This window comes from Mytilus edulis, chromosome 1 (assembly GCF_963676685.1).
Source record: "Mytilus edulis chromosome 1, xbMytEdul2.2, whole genome shotgun sequence".
NCBI lineage: Eukaryota > Metazoa > Mollusca > Bivalvia > Mytilida > Mytilidae > Mytilus > Mytilus edulis.
In genome coordinates, this window is record NC_092344.1 from 68,177,484 (window position 1) to 68,194,855 (window position 17,372).

The window sequence follows — 17,372 nt, forward strand, 5'->3', positions numbered from 1 at the left end:
ACTGATTTTACTAGATTATATAGTAACTCTTAACTTTAATGAACAATTTTGACTATGATTGCAGACCTCCGGTCTGAAATGAACGGTTGTCATATAAAGTTACTGCATTATTCGTATTGTAATATCTGATTGATTTGGAAGTAGAACAAAGTTCATAATTTTTAGAAAAAAAGCAAGAATTTATCTTTGAAAATAAGATGTTATAATGTTGTGTTTTTTTGTATCATATACTCCTTTTTCTTCATGCTAGAAAAAGTTATTATGAACAATATTTTTATCAGTTAAAAGTCAATCAAAACTAAAACCAAGTTTTGCAATAACCATATATTGTTATTGCACACACAGACAGATTTGGTATCGAATAAATCACAAATTATAGAAACTAGAGCTCGGTGATATTGATTATTTTGTTCAATATAATATTTTAGTTTGTGAAACAGTGGCCAAGTTTTCAAATCAATAAATTAATTTCTCGAAACATGTAAGTAATCCTCATTATTTTTTTTAATTTTTCCAACAATTGCAAAAATACAGCTAAGGTAATCTATTACAGAGATAGAACAGTCCTAGTATTTAAAAAATCAGGCTTTTTAAACAGTTATATGTATATCATTGCGTATATCAAAAAATGAAACGACCACAGTACAAAACTGAAAAACTGTTTACATACGTTAAAAATAATGTTTCGGCAACATAGTCTATCTAAGTATTAGTTAAGCCGGTGTCTTAATGATCTTTCTACGTGATCTCTATACATGTTTTACACAGGATGCTGGAAAGGTACATGGGGAGCTGATTGTATAAATGTCTGTCCTGCTAATTGCATAGCCAATCACTGTTATCCAGGAAATGGTTCATGTATTTGGGGATCTGGTTGCCTCCATGACAAGAGTGATATGAACACCAGTGTATGCATTGAAGGATGTGAAGCTGGACTTGTTGGACAGTATTGCAATATCATTAGATGTAAGAACTTTGCTTGTATAAAACCAAAGATATAAGTAAACAATTCAAATAGTAACTTTATTCAATAATAATTAACCTGTATCAGTTTTACTTCGTTCGTATCTTGAGTGATGTTGGCAAAGGTATAACAGTTTATCGTATAATGCGTTATGCACATTAAAAGTATGTTTCCTTTTAAAAAGGTATGTCCAACAACCTTTTTTATCATTATCCTTTAAATTAATTATTTCAATTGTACTTTTTCGCTGAGCTGGGAAAAAAACAACTTAAACATGTTAAATATAATATAATGAAAGTCAATAATCTTTTAGAATTTATTTATCAAAATTTAGTTTGTTGTTGTCGTCGTAGAAAATATACTTAAAAAACCGTTAAAGATGTTCTTGTCACTTATACTATAATTGTTAAGGAATCACTTGTATTCATTTAATGCATATACATAACAGATAATCTTGCTACTAATGGAATAGCAACTCAACTTCCATCGAATAGAAATCATCCAGCATATCTGTCAGTCAATGGAAACCGGACCGGAATGTGTTCAATAACATCTGGATCGAATTCCTATCTCCAGGTGGACACTGGTTACATTAGTATAATAACCATGATCTATATAACATTTGGTGGTAAGTTAGTGGAGATATATTACTTACGTTTAATTTCCATTTAAAATGTATTGTATATACGCGCAGCAAGTATTGTCAGGAAACCTAGATCCACAAATCGACCCTAATGTGTTTTCTACTGTTACAGTCAGTTAATAAAAGGTATTCGATTGTCATCACATAAGCGGTAGGATTTTTTTCTGCTGCACTAGACGTATATTTCGACAAATAATGTCTCTTTAGTGAAGCTTTAGACTGAAATATTTGATAATTCAAAATAGAAACAAGTTAAGACGTGACGAATAGCCAAATTCGGACAAATAGCCAGAGCATTGCATGATAGAGGGATAACGTATACATACACATATATTTGAAAGATTACACACCAGTTTTCAATATACAGATGTAGATGTTGTTTTTTTAGTAAAAAAACTACATGTATTTACAAGTTAAATTTCGCTGAATGACAGATTTGATAATTGCGATTTTCTGTAAAAAAAAAATAAACCATGTACATCCAAATGACTATAAGTACATGCATTCTCATCAATGATCTTGATATCCATGTGTAAAATGTAGAATACTAAGCTCCGGGGAATAATTAAAAACGAAAAGCCCCTAATCAATTAGCAAAATCAAAAGTTAAAACACATCATCAGAATGCATAACAACTACCATATCTTTGACTTGGTGAAGGCATTTCCGTATGTAAATGGATTACATCTGGGTTTTTTAGATTGCAGTCGCATCAAATTCCAATATATTGACAACAATGTGGGAACAAATTAAAACATCCAGACATGATAGATGAAAGTGTCAAAAATAGGTATACAGCGGTCAACATTAAGCTCCTATCTTAATCACATTAAAACAAACAAGAACAACAACAAAAAAACCATACAGACGAAGCATGCCAGCAAAAATAAAAGACAAAAAATACAAAGTTTTACAATAGCGCCATTGCACAATGACGGGATGTATGAGTACAGATCCACGTCATATGTATCACTTAGAATGTTTTAATACTCGAAATCAAATCAACAATTTTTAATTTAGTCATTGATCTCCTGATATTCTGTTAACAGAGTTTTCACCAGTTACCAACATGACCTATTCAGTATATTGTTCAAATACTAGTGACTCCTGGAATAACGGAACAGAATTATACAATGGTGAACGTCCGATGGACAATATTTATGTAACAGTTGTCTGCAGATATGTGATATATGTACCACCAATTATAAACAGAACTTCAAAGGTAGATGTCTGTGAAATAGAAATTAGTGGTAAGTGTAATCTTATTTACAAAGAATATAATTTTCATTGCGTTCAACAATATATGAAACAAAAATCTTGAAAGCTAATTGATGAAACTAGTTCATTGGGTGTTACATGTATAACAACGATAGGAAAATAAGAAACAAGTACTCAAGAAGTAAATTTGATCAATAAAATTGAAAATTAGGCACTTACTAAATTTTGAAAACATTTATAAGATCATAGTAATTTGCGTTATCGTATACTGCAAAACACTTTCAAGACTATTCTTACAAGAGGAATGTATGGAAAACATAAAATATCCCCAAATTACAATAATGATTAATTAACACGAACCTCCGAACCCCCTCCCTCCCCCCCCCCCAAAAAAAAAACAACAACCAAAAAAAACAAAGGTCAACACATATATGGGTTACTTTAAGTACGCAGTTTTTGCTGATTGATAAATGATCAATTCATCAATCAACTAGTATTTATAACATCCATGCATTTAAGTTTTGAAATGATGTAAATTGTTGTGTTCCTTTTATCTATCAACATTTCAGTCACGTTTTTTTTAACAGTACAGTTTATGTGAAAACCAATAGTGCTGGTTGTCTTGAATTTAACAAAATACAACCTTAAACCAGACAGTTAGTAGTCTTATAAATGATCATTCTTATTAAATATTATTTCCAACAACAGGTTGTCCGTTAGGAAAATATGGAGATAACTGTAAAATGAACTGTTCAGAAAATTGTAAATTAGGATCATGTGACTTAGTTGGTGGAAACTGTACATATGGTTGTTCTGATGGTTGGGTCGGTGACAGGTGCAACGAAAGTAAGATATGTTAAGCAAAAAGACTTTTGTAATGTTTTTAGATTGTACCAATTGTCCAAAAGTCAATAAATGTATGCTGATAACCGTACAATAAATAACACAAGAATAAGAACGTTGTTATTGTCGTTGAGAAAATAGAAAAGTTGAAATAAATGTAAGAAAAAAAACATATTTACCGTACAAGTTTACGTTTTCTTTTTATGCTTTTAAGCCTTCGAAGAACGTCCATAACTTTTTTTTTAAATTTCATAAACTATTATCGTGTAATATACTCACTTAATTTTTTGTTTAGCTTGTAGTGAAGGTTGGTTTGGAAATCAATGTTTGAATAAGTGTTCACCTCACTGCTTCATGACGTCTTGTGATCATGTGATGGGAGAATGCATTCACGGATGTAACAAAGGATGGACAGATTATAACTGCACGGAAGGTAAGAAAAAGATAAACTAAAGGCTATAATGATCCTTTGTCTCTCGCCAATGTGTATGTTATATTCAATAAAGGACACTCTCCAACAATGTAGATGATAATAGAACTCATGATAAATCGTGTATTGCTGATTTATTTTCTGTGTAGTTTTCCTTTATCTTGTTTAGAGTTTGCTCAATACACAGATTAGGTTCATCAAAGTCCTCAATTTAGGGCAAGCAATCATAAACAAAGTAACATTCTACTAACTACATCATAAAAGTTTTACTAGAAGATTTCGCCTTAATTGCTGATAATTTTTTTATCATATAATAAGACAAATACTGGAAAGAATGTTAAAAGACAATAGCTCTTATAAGGAGTCCACTGACAATTTCTACCATCACACATATTGGCAGATCGTGTCTTGATGATTTTTTTTTCTCGAAGGTTCTCGTTGTCCATTTTATGTTTCGAGATAAAAGGCAAAATTAAAAAAAATATATATAATTTGTCATTTAAGGACACTATACATCATATAAGAAGTCCCCCTGACAGTATAAATATAAACGGAGTATTGGTAGAGGTCAACCTGCTGAGCATTTTCGCCACTTTTAAATTTTCCAAATATAGGACAATCTCGGTCATCTTGGTTGTCAGGTGGGTTCAACAGAATAAATGATGATTTTGGCCAGGTTTACATTGGTTACTTTTGGTGTAATAGTTTCAGAAAAGAAGATTTTTGCAAACATTAACAGACAAAAATACTTTCCATGTATATATAGACAACGAGGTGCCATACATTCATCGCCAAAACACATATTTTTATTTAGAATTGAGAAATCAATACAATCAACTTGATATTTATTGCCATTTTTCATGGTCAAACAGTAAAGTTTGTAAAATAAATCTTTTACATTATCAGCTTAGTACAGTTAAAACCCAGTGAAACAGATATCCTGAGAAAGGCAACATACTCCAATAACAACCGTTAACGTTACGGGTTAGATCCTTTTTTTAAGTAAGGACTGAACACGCATTTATTCGAAGTTGCATTTGCGGATCGCCTATAGTTAAAACCTGGAACCGTGATTGATTGTATTTGACTGATGTTGATTTGCTATAGTACTATTTTTTTATAGTCTGATTTGATGTGTTTCAGTATATGTAAATTGTTAGCCCTTTAACACCGAGCACTCAAATTGCATCATCTTTTGCGCAATATTACAGTTTTTCTTGCCCGTATTGTTTATGAGACAACTACACTTTTAATTTTCATAAACAGTGACCACTTATTTAATTGTTTGAAAAAAAATACAAAATCAAATAAAAGAACTATTTCTAACAAATATGTTTTGCCTGAGGGAATATCAAGTATGTCACATGTAAAACTCGTCAGTATCTACACACTGGATAATTTAATCATGTTTAACAAGATAAGGATTAAAAAAATACAACAAACTTCAACAGTCGGCTTAATAAGAATATCAAAAGGTCAAACTAGACAACAAGAAACAGAAACATTTTTTTTGCTACGAACGCCGATTTATTAAGTTTGTTCCGCAATGATTTGAAGAGGTAATATAACCTTTATGATATATGTCATTTAAGCAGCAGCAGTTTTATCAAAACCACCACCATCATCATCTTTGAGCATTGTTTAAATAATCATTGACATTTTAGAATGCAGTCCAGGATATTTTGGAAGAAATTGTTTCGAGTCATGTGTTGGATGCATATCAGACCTATGTGACCGTTTTGATGGGTTTTGTAATGTGACGGATAAATGTAAACCAGGATATATGCACGACCAAAATTGTAACCAGTGTATGTATTTAAGATCAATAAGTTTGATTAAGAAGAAATTTGAACGTTGTTGGAAGGCGATTTCAATATTATTGGCATTTTTGATTCATCATTTAACCTTTTGTATATACACATAATATTTTTTTGATTTAGCCTTATATGAGAACAAGTCTCTGTAAGGTTCAAATTTCCAAAAACAAAAACAAAAGGTTGTCGACGAAATTATCTACACAATGATTTAAACGATGCAGATGGATTCATTCGAATTCTGTAACCTTTTGCATTTTGGAATTCTTAAGATTGCTATCTATTCTTTTTCTTTTGACGATTGTTTTATTTTCCAAATTCCAAACTTTTAAGCAAAGATTATTTAGTGCGGAAGAGGTTAAAGACAATACGCCTTACTTATAACACTTAAATAGTAATAATGATGACGAAAGACTACATACCTTTACTTACTATTTACATGGTAAAAATTAAAATAACAAAAATACCTAAACCACGAGAAATTCTTACCGGAAAGTGTTTGTTCGAGTGGCAAAATCAAACCTCTAATAAATGAAACGAAGGAAATACAACTGTCATATTTCTGATTTGGTACAGGCGTTTTCTTATGTCGGAAAATGTGAATTAAACCTTGTTTTATAGCTTTTTATTATACTTTTATAAACGTCTACCTTGTATGACATCAGTTTTACATGTGAGTCTGGCTTTTCGAATGCTAGTTTTCAAAATTTACGATATAAATTGATTTGTATGTTACACATATTATCAAACTAAACTCAATGTGTTTAATTTTTAAGTTTGGTTGTAAACATGAATTTCAGTTTAGAATACGGCCATTCGTTAAATATAAATAGTGTGTCTATCTGCTGTTACCAATATTTATAAAAAAATTATACTTATATAAGTTTAATTGAAAACAACTACCCAAGCAATGCAATGTTTCTCTCTATTTGATGGCGTAAGTTGCAAGTCCCTTATTTCAAAAGCATTTTTTTATCCTTAAAATCTTTCAAGTAGGCTCGCGGGTAAATTTTTTTTTATTTATTACACTTGAAGATGTTACTTTATGATATGGGACAAAATCAAACACACAATTCGTTTTGTCCCCAGATGACTTTTAAAATGATTATATGATTGAAAAAGCTCCAAATTATCTGCCTTTGGTGAACAATTGCCATTTTTTTGCATTAAAATTGAACTAACTTTTTAAACTCATCAATGACCTATATTTTTAATATTTTTTTAAAATAAATTGTACTTAAACTAAAATATTGTCGAATTTAAGCGATTTCTGTAATTGAGTTCTTTTAATATTTTGATATTGCCTTCTTTTCGTCCATTATTTCTATAGAAAAAAAGTATCTGAACAAAAATTCATGCTTCTTTCGAAGGCAGATTGTGAGCTTAAATGAACAATGACCCCATATTTTTATTTTAAATTACAATAAGTATAGGATAAAGATTATTTATAGAACAAAAACCCAGCGAAATCCTATATTTTACCCCTTAACATTGTAATTATAAAGAATAGATATATATGACATCACCCTTTTCTATCAATGCGACAAAATTTAAAGTTTTTATGACAATTTGTTTGAATTAACAAATGGTCAATATATTTTAGCATGTGATAACAGTTACTATGGTTATAACTGTACAGAAAAATGCAATTGTCTCATTAGTTCTGTGCCTTGTAATAAATCTACGGGAATGTGCCCTGGCGGAAAATGTGAGAAAGGATGGTCTGGTGAATCTTGTAATGAAGGTTTGTAAACAAAAGTAATATACAAACGTTCATCTATTACATCTTAGTCATGAACTTGAGCATATCTATTTTGATTTGATGCATAAGTACATTGTAACTAACGAATTGTGCCAAATACAATTTTGGGTAAACATAAGGTATAGTAAATTATAACATAGTCTACTTTTCAATTGTTTGAACTGTGACATTTGTTATAGTCGCTTGTTGCTGCTAAACGTGATTTTCAAAGAATACAATTACTTAATATATGAATAAAGGCAACAGTAGTATAACTGCTCAAAAGTCATAAATCTTTTGAGAGTGAACAAATCAAGCTTAGAAACTAAAACCGAGGAAACGCATTAACTATAAGAGATGAAATTGTTGAAATTGTTGTGCAGTGAAACACATTACATGGTGCAGTGTCCCATACGAGATAAGCTCGCAGTCATAAGACAGGGGGATAAATCAGAAACTATCAAACTTGGAAGATAAATGTTTACTTGATATTTTACCTTGTGATAAAGAATCTTTAAATTCGCTTCAATATTCTGTAATGATGATTCTGGATATAAATGAAGAAATGCATTGTATTGTTGTGTTATTTAGAATTAAATACGAGACATTCAACAACATATACAGTACAGTAATTACAGTAAATGACATGATAAAAAAAACAAAATGTGAAGGAATTAGGGCAGAAGCTTCAGTTGATCATTCAAAACTGTTGTTTTTTTGTTTTTTTTATTGTGGAATGAATTATTTTTCAGTACTTAATATTATATGTATCGTTTACTTTCTTTTTAATTTGGTTGAAAACCATGTGCTACTTTTTAAATATTATTGCAGAATGTAGCGAGGGATACTATGGGTCGAACTGTCTTGGTGTTTGTAACAACTGCTTAAACACGTCCTGTGGAATATTTGAAGGCAATTGTACGTACGGTTGTAATGATAAATTCAGTGGTCCTCAGTGCACAGGTAATTAAGGGATTTATGTTCCTGTCATAGATTTAAAAAGGAAAAGAATGAATAAACATTAGAGACTGATGGTTTTCAGATTAAATGTAAAAGATAAAAGAGATTAAAGCAAATTCGTATATATACAGCGCTGTGATATATAAAATATTGCTGTACAAATGCAATTTCAAACAAAATGAATAAATTCGGTAGAATCATACAATTCAGAATGGAAACAGGGAAAGTGCCAAGTATTATTTATATACATTCAAATTTGATTAAACTCTTAAATGCATTGTAATCAATAACAAATAATGTTTGACAATACATATTTTTATAGACTCTCAGCCTATTAAAAACCCAGGACTTATAACAGCCATTATAGGAGGCTTTTGTGCTGCAGTATTTGTCATTATTCTCACACTTATGTTGTGTATCGTTTACAGGTATTTCATTATTTCTGGTTTTCCTAAAAGAATTGATATTTTTTATGTTTTGTGTCAATTAAATTTGAAGAAATATAAAAAAATAAAATTATTCCTTGTACAACACGTAACATTCATGTTTTGCTTCCTTATGTGACAATTAAATTTTACCTTTTCTCGATTCGTTTCAAAATTGTCACATATAGCAATGCTAGAACACGGTTTCTCCCGGTTAACTTCATACATGCTTTACATATAAACTTTTCAAAAAGAGCAGATATGTAATTGATATAACAACATTTATGAAATAGTCACTGTTTGCTTGATTGTAAATGAGAAACTCTCAACCTGATGCCTAATTACGTACAAAGTTAGCAACTATAGGTCACTATTCGTCTTACAGCATTGTGCAAAAATGCGCCATAGTGTGTTTACCTTAAATAAGGCTCATCGATGGCGGTCGAAACATATAATATCAAACCCACTACAAGTAAAAATTAAAGCGCACTGACACCTCAAATTCCCAAAATATGGACCAATAAGGCACAGAATAAAATTGGGCAAAAATCTTAATGTTTCAGATGATTTCAACATTTCAACATAGCTTATAAGAAATACCATATTAGTGTTATTTTATGTCAATAAAAGATTATTAATCCAGTAAAATTTCACTTTTTCTCTGTTGTTTTTTTAAGAAAATGTTGTCGATCAAAAAAGCAAACAAATCATTCATATATGGAACAAAGTAAGTAAACGATCAATTACTATGCACACTAACGACCTTATATTACAAGTAAGACTTAGTGTACAAACAAAATTACGAAACTTAATGTATTGTTTTAATTGCTCTCTCGTTATCTTCTCTCTTTGTTCGATGATCCCTATAATTCCGGAATATAACAGTACTGTAGAACTTACATCTAAAGACGTGAACAACATCAACGCATAAAAACAAAAACAAAAACCGGAACTAAACAATAGTCAATAAATGTTCAAAGACAATGAAGCGTGAGCAGTTTGAACCCATCACTATAAAGATTTAAAATGTATCGTGTTTTACATTACAATTAAAACTTCATGAGTAGAAATATTAAGTAAAAGAGGGCGAAAGATAACAGCGGGACATTCAACAAACTGACAACGCCATGGCCAAAAAGGAAATAGACAAATATACAAATATAAGTACACAAGACACAACACAGAAAAACAAAGACTTAGCAACATGAACACCACTAAAAATAAAAGACTTTTCCTAAAATGAAGCAGAGACGCTAGGAGAATAACAGTTCCGTGTCAAAATGTTAACTAACATAAATTGTTTTTTTAAAGTAAACCTGTTTTATAGCGCTAAATTTCTCACTTGTATGACAGTCGCATCAAATTCCACAATGAAACGTTTTTAAAAATATATTTACGGTTTGTTTTAAACTGTCTGTAAAATGTTCTTTAATGTACACCTTTCTTTATTTTCAGATAACAAGATTTGTTCATCTACGACTGTTCAAACTGAAATATATGAAAATGTGAAAGGCAACTTTTCAAGTGCAGAAAATATACGACTATCATTTACAAAAAAACACGATAGAAAAATCAGTATTGATAACATAAGTTCTAATGATTTACCAGACGAAGAGGATGAGGGGAATGTCAATGTATATGGCAATGTTATTTCGGAAAATGATATATGTCAGTACAAAATTCGAATTGAGGACCTGGCGAATGTCATAATTGAAAAACGTCACGACGAAGGCTTTGAAAAGGAATATAAGGTTTGTAAATCACAAACTCTCTGATTAAACTGACGGCAATTCATCACTCAGTATATACATATTTTATTTGTGTAAACAATGCTTATCTTTCAAATATGTGTCTCGTCTTTAAAAATCAATATATTTTAAGAGAAACAACGTTTATCTTTTTCAAAACTTGGTTGTAAATATTTGGCTAGAATTTTGTGTTTTATTCTTTTGGTATTAGATTAGGTCGTGATATTGTTTTTATTCATCTTGTTATATTAAATTAGGTCGTGCAGTTGTTTTTACTCGAGCATCATTTGGATTTCAAATATTTTGGCCACGAGCATCACTGAAGAGACATGTATTGTCGAAATGCGCATCTGGTGCAACAAAATTGGTACCGTTGATTTTATTACTACCACTGGGTCGATGCCTCTGCTGGTGGACTATTAGTCCCCGAGGGTATCACCAGCCCAGTAGCCAGTACTTCGGTACTGGCATGAAAATACGGATTTTTTGTGTTATTAAAATTTCCTGTTACAAAATATTAGAAATTATTATAAATTAAGGAATGTATCTCCCTCATGCAAAGCTCTGATTCCTTTCACGAATGTGGCTATACTTTTTGGACCTTTTGGATTATAGCTCTTCATGTTTTATATAAGCTTTGGATTTCAAATATTTTGGCCACGAGCATCACTGAAGAGACATGTATTGTCGAAATGCGCATCTGGTGCAACAAAATTGGTACCGTTGATTTTATTAATATTCTTAAAAAAACAAAATGTGTGTCTAACGTACCAAATTTAAAGCCTGGTACAATGTATCTTAAAAAAAATAATACTGATACATTTAAAAGTTACATATCATATACATATGAACATAGTGATATAGTTTGATTTCCGATGGGACAGCTATCTGCTAGAATACTAAAAGGTAGGTTTCTTTATCTTAATCTTATTCTCATAAATTTGCTAAGACAGGACTATGAATCGATCAAATTAAGGTCATCACTTAAGAAATTGTACGGACGCTATCATGATCTGATTGGCCATTATGACAAAATTCTTTCAGAAATCAGGTCTGATATTTCATAATAACCTTCCATCAATACCGAACTGAACTAAGAAATAACACGACGGGTGCCGTATACGGTGCAGGAAATGCTTACCCTTCCGGAGCACCTGATTACACTCCCAGATTTTAGTAGAGTTCGTGTTGTTTCTTATTTCTTATTTGTAACTGTTGATGTAAAAGAAAAGAGGGACGAAAGATACCAAAGGGACAGTCAAACTCATAAATCGATTATAAACTGACAACGCCATGGCTAAAAATTAAAAAAACAAACAGAAAAACAATAGTACACATGACACAACATAGAAAACTAAAGAATAAACAACACGAACCCCACCAAAAACTAGGGGTGATCTCAGGTGCTCCGGAAGGGTAAGCAGATCCTGATCCACATGTCTTTTGGTTTTATGAGTCTTTGTTTGGTCTTTGGTTTTGATTGGTATTGTCATCGTTAAAGAACGAGGGTTAAAACTACGAATTCTTTAACATAAGACCACCTTTTTCACATCTTGATGGAACCTCCGTTTTGATAAAGGATCATGAGGGGGTCTGACTAAATTTGAAGGTTGTTAAGGTTGTCTTATTCTTAAACCAAGCTTAGTTACCCTTTTAACGATTGTTATATGAAAGTTATATAGCTTTTAGAATATGACTATATTGTGATATTAAATAGGTACAATGTCAAGGGTTAACAAATATGACTGATTTACACGATTAATACGTCCAAAGATGAATTTAATGTGATGCTTTTTCGTATTACAGATGTTCCCGAAAGGTCTTATTCATGCTCATATTGAGGGATCAAAAGAAGAGAATAAAGCTAAAAACAGATTTTTGACCACATGGCCTTGTAAGTGACATAAAACGTAGAATTGTATATATGTTGTTGAGTAACAATCATGTTCCTCTAGTATTGACAGAAGTTAATTTCTTTTGCGCGGCGAAATTATATTAAACGTCAAATTGTGATACTTTAGTATAATGAAGATGTAATTAAAAACGTCAATCTCAAGGACTTATTTGTTGATGAATTAGAGTGTTACAATTAAAATAGGAAAAACAAATCATCAAAAATGTTTCTTTGCTACAAAATAAATGAAAATCAAAACCAGAGAAAATCATTGTTCTTTTACAGATGACCATTCAAGAATAGTGTTGAAAGGAGACACAAATTATGATTACATTAATGCAAATTATATCGACGTAAGTTCTTTTGATTTGTGTGATTTATAAGCACAATATTTGATAAAAAGAGGTTATTTTATGGTATGTATTTATCAAACAAACTTGTCAACTTGCTTATTAAACAGGATAAAATTAAATTACAGATAACAAAACTGAGGGAGAAAAAGTGGAAAAAACAATTAAATGCCTATAACCAACTCTGCTTTTGTAATAAATGGTAACAGCTGTAGAATCGGTCAATCTTTGTTTTAGCACCATCATATATACATGTAGCTTCGGTGATCAGCTATGTTAGAGACAAAATGTCATAAATGCTTTAAATTTTATTATAATCTACAATATATCATATATATATCATGTATATTATGTCTTTCAATGCAATACACTTGTAAATGTTCGTGTTGATAATATGCTACAATATGGGTACTATTATTACACTATTTTAAAAATGTTTATAGTTAAATGTGTACGTATGTAGCATCACTATATTAATTTAAAATTGTTTTTTTTACAGAGCTATCATAAACAAAAGGCATATATAGCTACACAAGGTTTGTTTATGTTATTGAAGAATATACAAACTGTTGTTGTATTTTGGTTTTAAACTAAACAGCCTCGATACAGTATCATTTTACAAAAGAATTACTAATCCGTATTTGTTTTGCTTTTGGTAGCATCGTTTGCTATGTCGAGAAACTAAAAACAGCATGGTTTGTCAATTTTCTTGTTGAATTATGAACACAAAAAATAGCTTCATTACTTAAATAACGATAAAAGAAATTTAGATCAACAGCATCGTCTTCATAAAAATGTACCACAAAAGAGACAACTACAAGTAAGAATTATATAATAACTTACATATTCAACATATTTGTGTTCCCGTTTCATTGCTGCTTTGGAGTCACACACTTTTGGTCAAAATAAGTATCAATTAATACATTAGAAAGGAAAGCTATAATACGCAAGCGATGTTGTGCTACGTGATCTCTATTCGTTTTTACAAGCATTGACAGGTACTGTGACTTGTTTTGTTTTGTCTACTTCAGGTCCAAAACGAAATACGTTGAGAGATTTTTGGCATATGGTTTGGCAGGAGAACGTCTGCAAAATAGTGATGGTCACTGAACTGGAGGAAAATGGAAAAGTACATCTCAAATCTTGTTATATAGTATTGAACTTATAACTACAATTCACGAGACTAAACATAGATTAGTGCTCTATTGTTTGCTTGCAATCATATCCTTTATAATTTACGATGAAGTAAACACTAAATAACTGTTTTATCAATGCTATATAGTAATGTGTAAATAGATGTAGTGTGAGTGCCAATGAGACAACTCTCCATCTAAATAACAATTTATAAAAGTAAACCATTAAGCATGTTCGAGAAAACACAATGTACATAACCTCTCCATAAACCAAACTGCACGTGTAAGCATTTTACCCTTCTTGATATGCTAACTGCAATTATCATTGTCAAAAATGTCAGAAGCAATCGTGGCCAAGCATGGCGTACAAGTGAAACGATTCATAAATGAGTTGTGTAATAGTTAACAATGCGTTTGAGCATTTCTGTGGTTTATCAAGACCAAATATGAAATCTAACAGTTTGTGTGACAACCTAATCCATGGCAACATTTGTGTCTTGTTTTAGGTTAGGAGAACGTCTATTTCGATATCAAAAACGTTTTACGAACGACTCGATGTTATCTTTTTGATGTTTATGGATTTATTTGACTGGCGGCTGTGGTATCAACAATAAAGCATATTTTTCAGTTTTGATATTTGTTGTATCTTTATCAAAAATAAACGAAATATTCATTCAATAACATATGAGACTATACCGTTGTAGAAAAAATGTTACCAGTATTGGCCACAGATAATTAACGATCCGTTAATATTAGACTGCTATACCTTGACCATGCAAGAAGAACAAGAAAACTCCGAATATGTATACAGACTGATTAAAGTTAAACACAAAAAGGTAGTTTGTATTTTGGTGATACGTTTTTTTAATCCATGTCACTTCAAATTGATGACAACACTGATAATACAAATAAAAAAGTTGATACCAACAGTTCTGTACTGAATTTCCTATTGTGACGTCATGAAATAAGGCAATCATGGCTGGTGACGTCACTCATAACGAACACAACTTTCTTCAAATCTTAAAAAATAGGGAATACATCAGTGAGAATATTCGGTGAATAGGTGTCAAATATATGCCATGGTTGCGTCAGAGCTAATACAATATTGAATTAAAATATTTCTGTCTATAAGCGCAATTTTGTACTGAAGCCCGATTTATTAACAAGACATCAATCATGTTTTTTTGTAAAAAATATAAAGGTCGTCTTACTTCATTTCCTAAAGAAAGTCAATCAGATATTTTGGAAACGACATTTTTCTTTTTATGTTCTTTTGTGTTTTGAAATATTATTATTATTTTTTTGCAGGCAACAGAAGGACGTAAAGTTCACCATTATCATTTTACTCAATGGCCTGATCACGGTGTCCCAGACAGCATAAAGCTGGTGAATTTCTATAGAGCAGTCAAAAATAATACACCTGATCAGCAGGGACCTCTTTTGGTACACTGCAGGTATATTTGTTTCGTCAAAAGTACTGTATACAATTATCGTCCCATTTATAGTGAAAGCTAGGTATAAAACAATGTTTAATCAACAGTTTCCTACGCACAAATTCATGTACCACGTCAGGAATATGACTGTTGTTTTGCATATAAACAAGAGTTGATATAGTCAGCTTTCGAGGTTTTGCGAACCACCTTTTTAATTTACTTTGGATTCGATACCTCTTGCCTCTTGTATTAAAATTGCGCATGCGTTATATATGAAAATCTTATGTTCATAAAAAATATATATCATAGGTCGTACAACATGTGTTGAGAAGCAGCCAATCATGTTATTACTAAATGTAATCAAAACACAAACTTAAAAAACTGTCGAAAAAAACGATAGAAATTTTTAGAATCATATGTCAGAAGATCAATCAAGAAAGTGAATAAATGGACTTATCCTGATTTAGAGTTATTTCTCGCAATTTGATTGGCTTAAATTGTCCTAATAAATTTCAGTACAATTTTTTTATTACGTCAATAGGAATTATCTCCCTTATTTATTACGTCAATTGGAATTATCTCCCTTACACCATTGACCTAATAAAAAATCAAAAAAAAAGATTTGCTTTATAGTTCTAATATTTTAAATTTTTAACAGGTTAAGATTAAATATCTTAAATATATTTGGTTGATTATTGTACAAATATTGAATTTGAATATAATAATATGTAATATAACAAAATCAGGATAAATTCGTTACACAGTGTTCAATTGTCCTAATACGGAATTTATCGGGTCAATAAAATTCATATCGGGTTTGGCTTCGCCTCACCCGATATGAATTTTATTGACCAGATAAATTCTCGTATTAGGACAATTGCACACTGTGTAACTAATAATATCAAAAGAAATTTAGATGCAAACGCATCATTCTGGAACAGTTTTAAAATGCGTAAAATAACCTTTAAGTATATGTGATGTAAATGTGTGTTTGGAATATAAAGCTAAAGTTACTAGAACTCAGCGATTCTAATAGGAGATGCTTTTTTGATATTTCCATTGAATCATCTCAAATATTAACAGTAGAGGTAAACTGTTTGCAATCAGACTCAGTCGATCTCATTTTTAAGCGAGAGTATATTTTTATTAATTGAATCAAAATTAATTATAGCTTTTAACATTTTTTTTAGTGCTGGCATCGGAAGAACGGGGACATTTATTGCTATTGATTCTTTATACGAACACGGACAATCTGTTGGCTATGTCGATATCGTTGAATATGTGAAGATGATGCGAAAGGACAGACTGAATATGATTCAAACATTTGTAATTATAAGATAACAAGTTAAATGCCCTTCCAATTATCGTATTTCTTTCTATAATTAGGTAGTTGGTTATTGGTGAATTATTTTGGAAAAAAATACTTGTAAAAGCAATATGAATGGCTATCTAATTGTCTGTTGTATACATTGCAATCATGAGGTCAGTTATGATATTTATGTTTGCAGTATCGTTTGTGGGTGTCTTTGTAAAAGAGTGAAGCTTTAAAAACGCTGATAACAAGTGAGATTCTAAATAGGCTATCTAATTGTCTGTTGTATACATTGCAATCATGAGGTCAGTTATGATATTTATGTTTGCAGTATCGTTTGTGGGTGTCTTTGTAAAAGAGTGAAGCTTTAAAAACGCTGATAACAAGTGAGATTCTAAATAGGCTATCTAATTGTCTGTTGTATACATTGCAATCATGAGGTCAGTTATGATATTTATGTTTGC

General features: G+C 30.9%; 1 protein-coding gene across 1 annotated transcript in view; it reads left to right on the forward strand.

The window, feature by feature from the left end:
- The window catches only part of LOC139487891 (receptor-type tyrosine-protein phosphatase T-like), a 41,758-nt gene that overhangs the window by 13,963 nt on the left and 10,423 nt on the right, over positions 1-17,372 (forward strand). The window contains exons 5-22 of the mRNA XM_071273083.1: positions 769-966; positions 1,413-1,592; positions 2,657-2,857; positions 3,534-3,671; positions 3,964-4,101; positions 5,763-5,906; positions 7,516-7,656; positions 8,485-8,616; positions 8,936-9,041; positions 9,716-9,765; positions 10,494-10,789; positions 12,593-12,680; positions 12,966-13,033; positions 13,530-13,566; positions 14,062-14,159; positions 14,868-14,999; positions 15,472-15,617; positions 16,787-16,922. Of these exons, the coding sequence (XP_071129184.1) occupies positions 769-966; positions 1,413-1,592; positions 2,657-2,857; positions 3,534-3,671; positions 3,964-4,101; positions 5,763-5,906; positions 7,516-7,656; positions 8,485-8,616; positions 8,936-9,041; positions 9,716-9,765; positions 10,494-10,789; positions 12,593-12,680; positions 12,966-13,033; positions 13,530-13,566; positions 14,062-14,159; positions 14,868-14,999; positions 15,472-15,617; positions 16,787-16,922 (2,429 nt within the window). The remainder of the gene's footprint in view (positions 1-768; positions 967-1,412; positions 1,593-2,656; positions 2,858-3,533; positions 3,672-3,963; positions 4,102-5,762; positions 5,907-7,515; positions 7,657-8,484; positions 8,617-8,935; positions 9,042-9,715; positions 9,766-10,493; positions 10,790-12,592; positions 12,681-12,965; positions 13,034-13,529; positions 13,567-14,061; positions 14,160-14,867; positions 15,000-15,471; positions 15,618-16,786; positions 16,923-17,372) is intronic.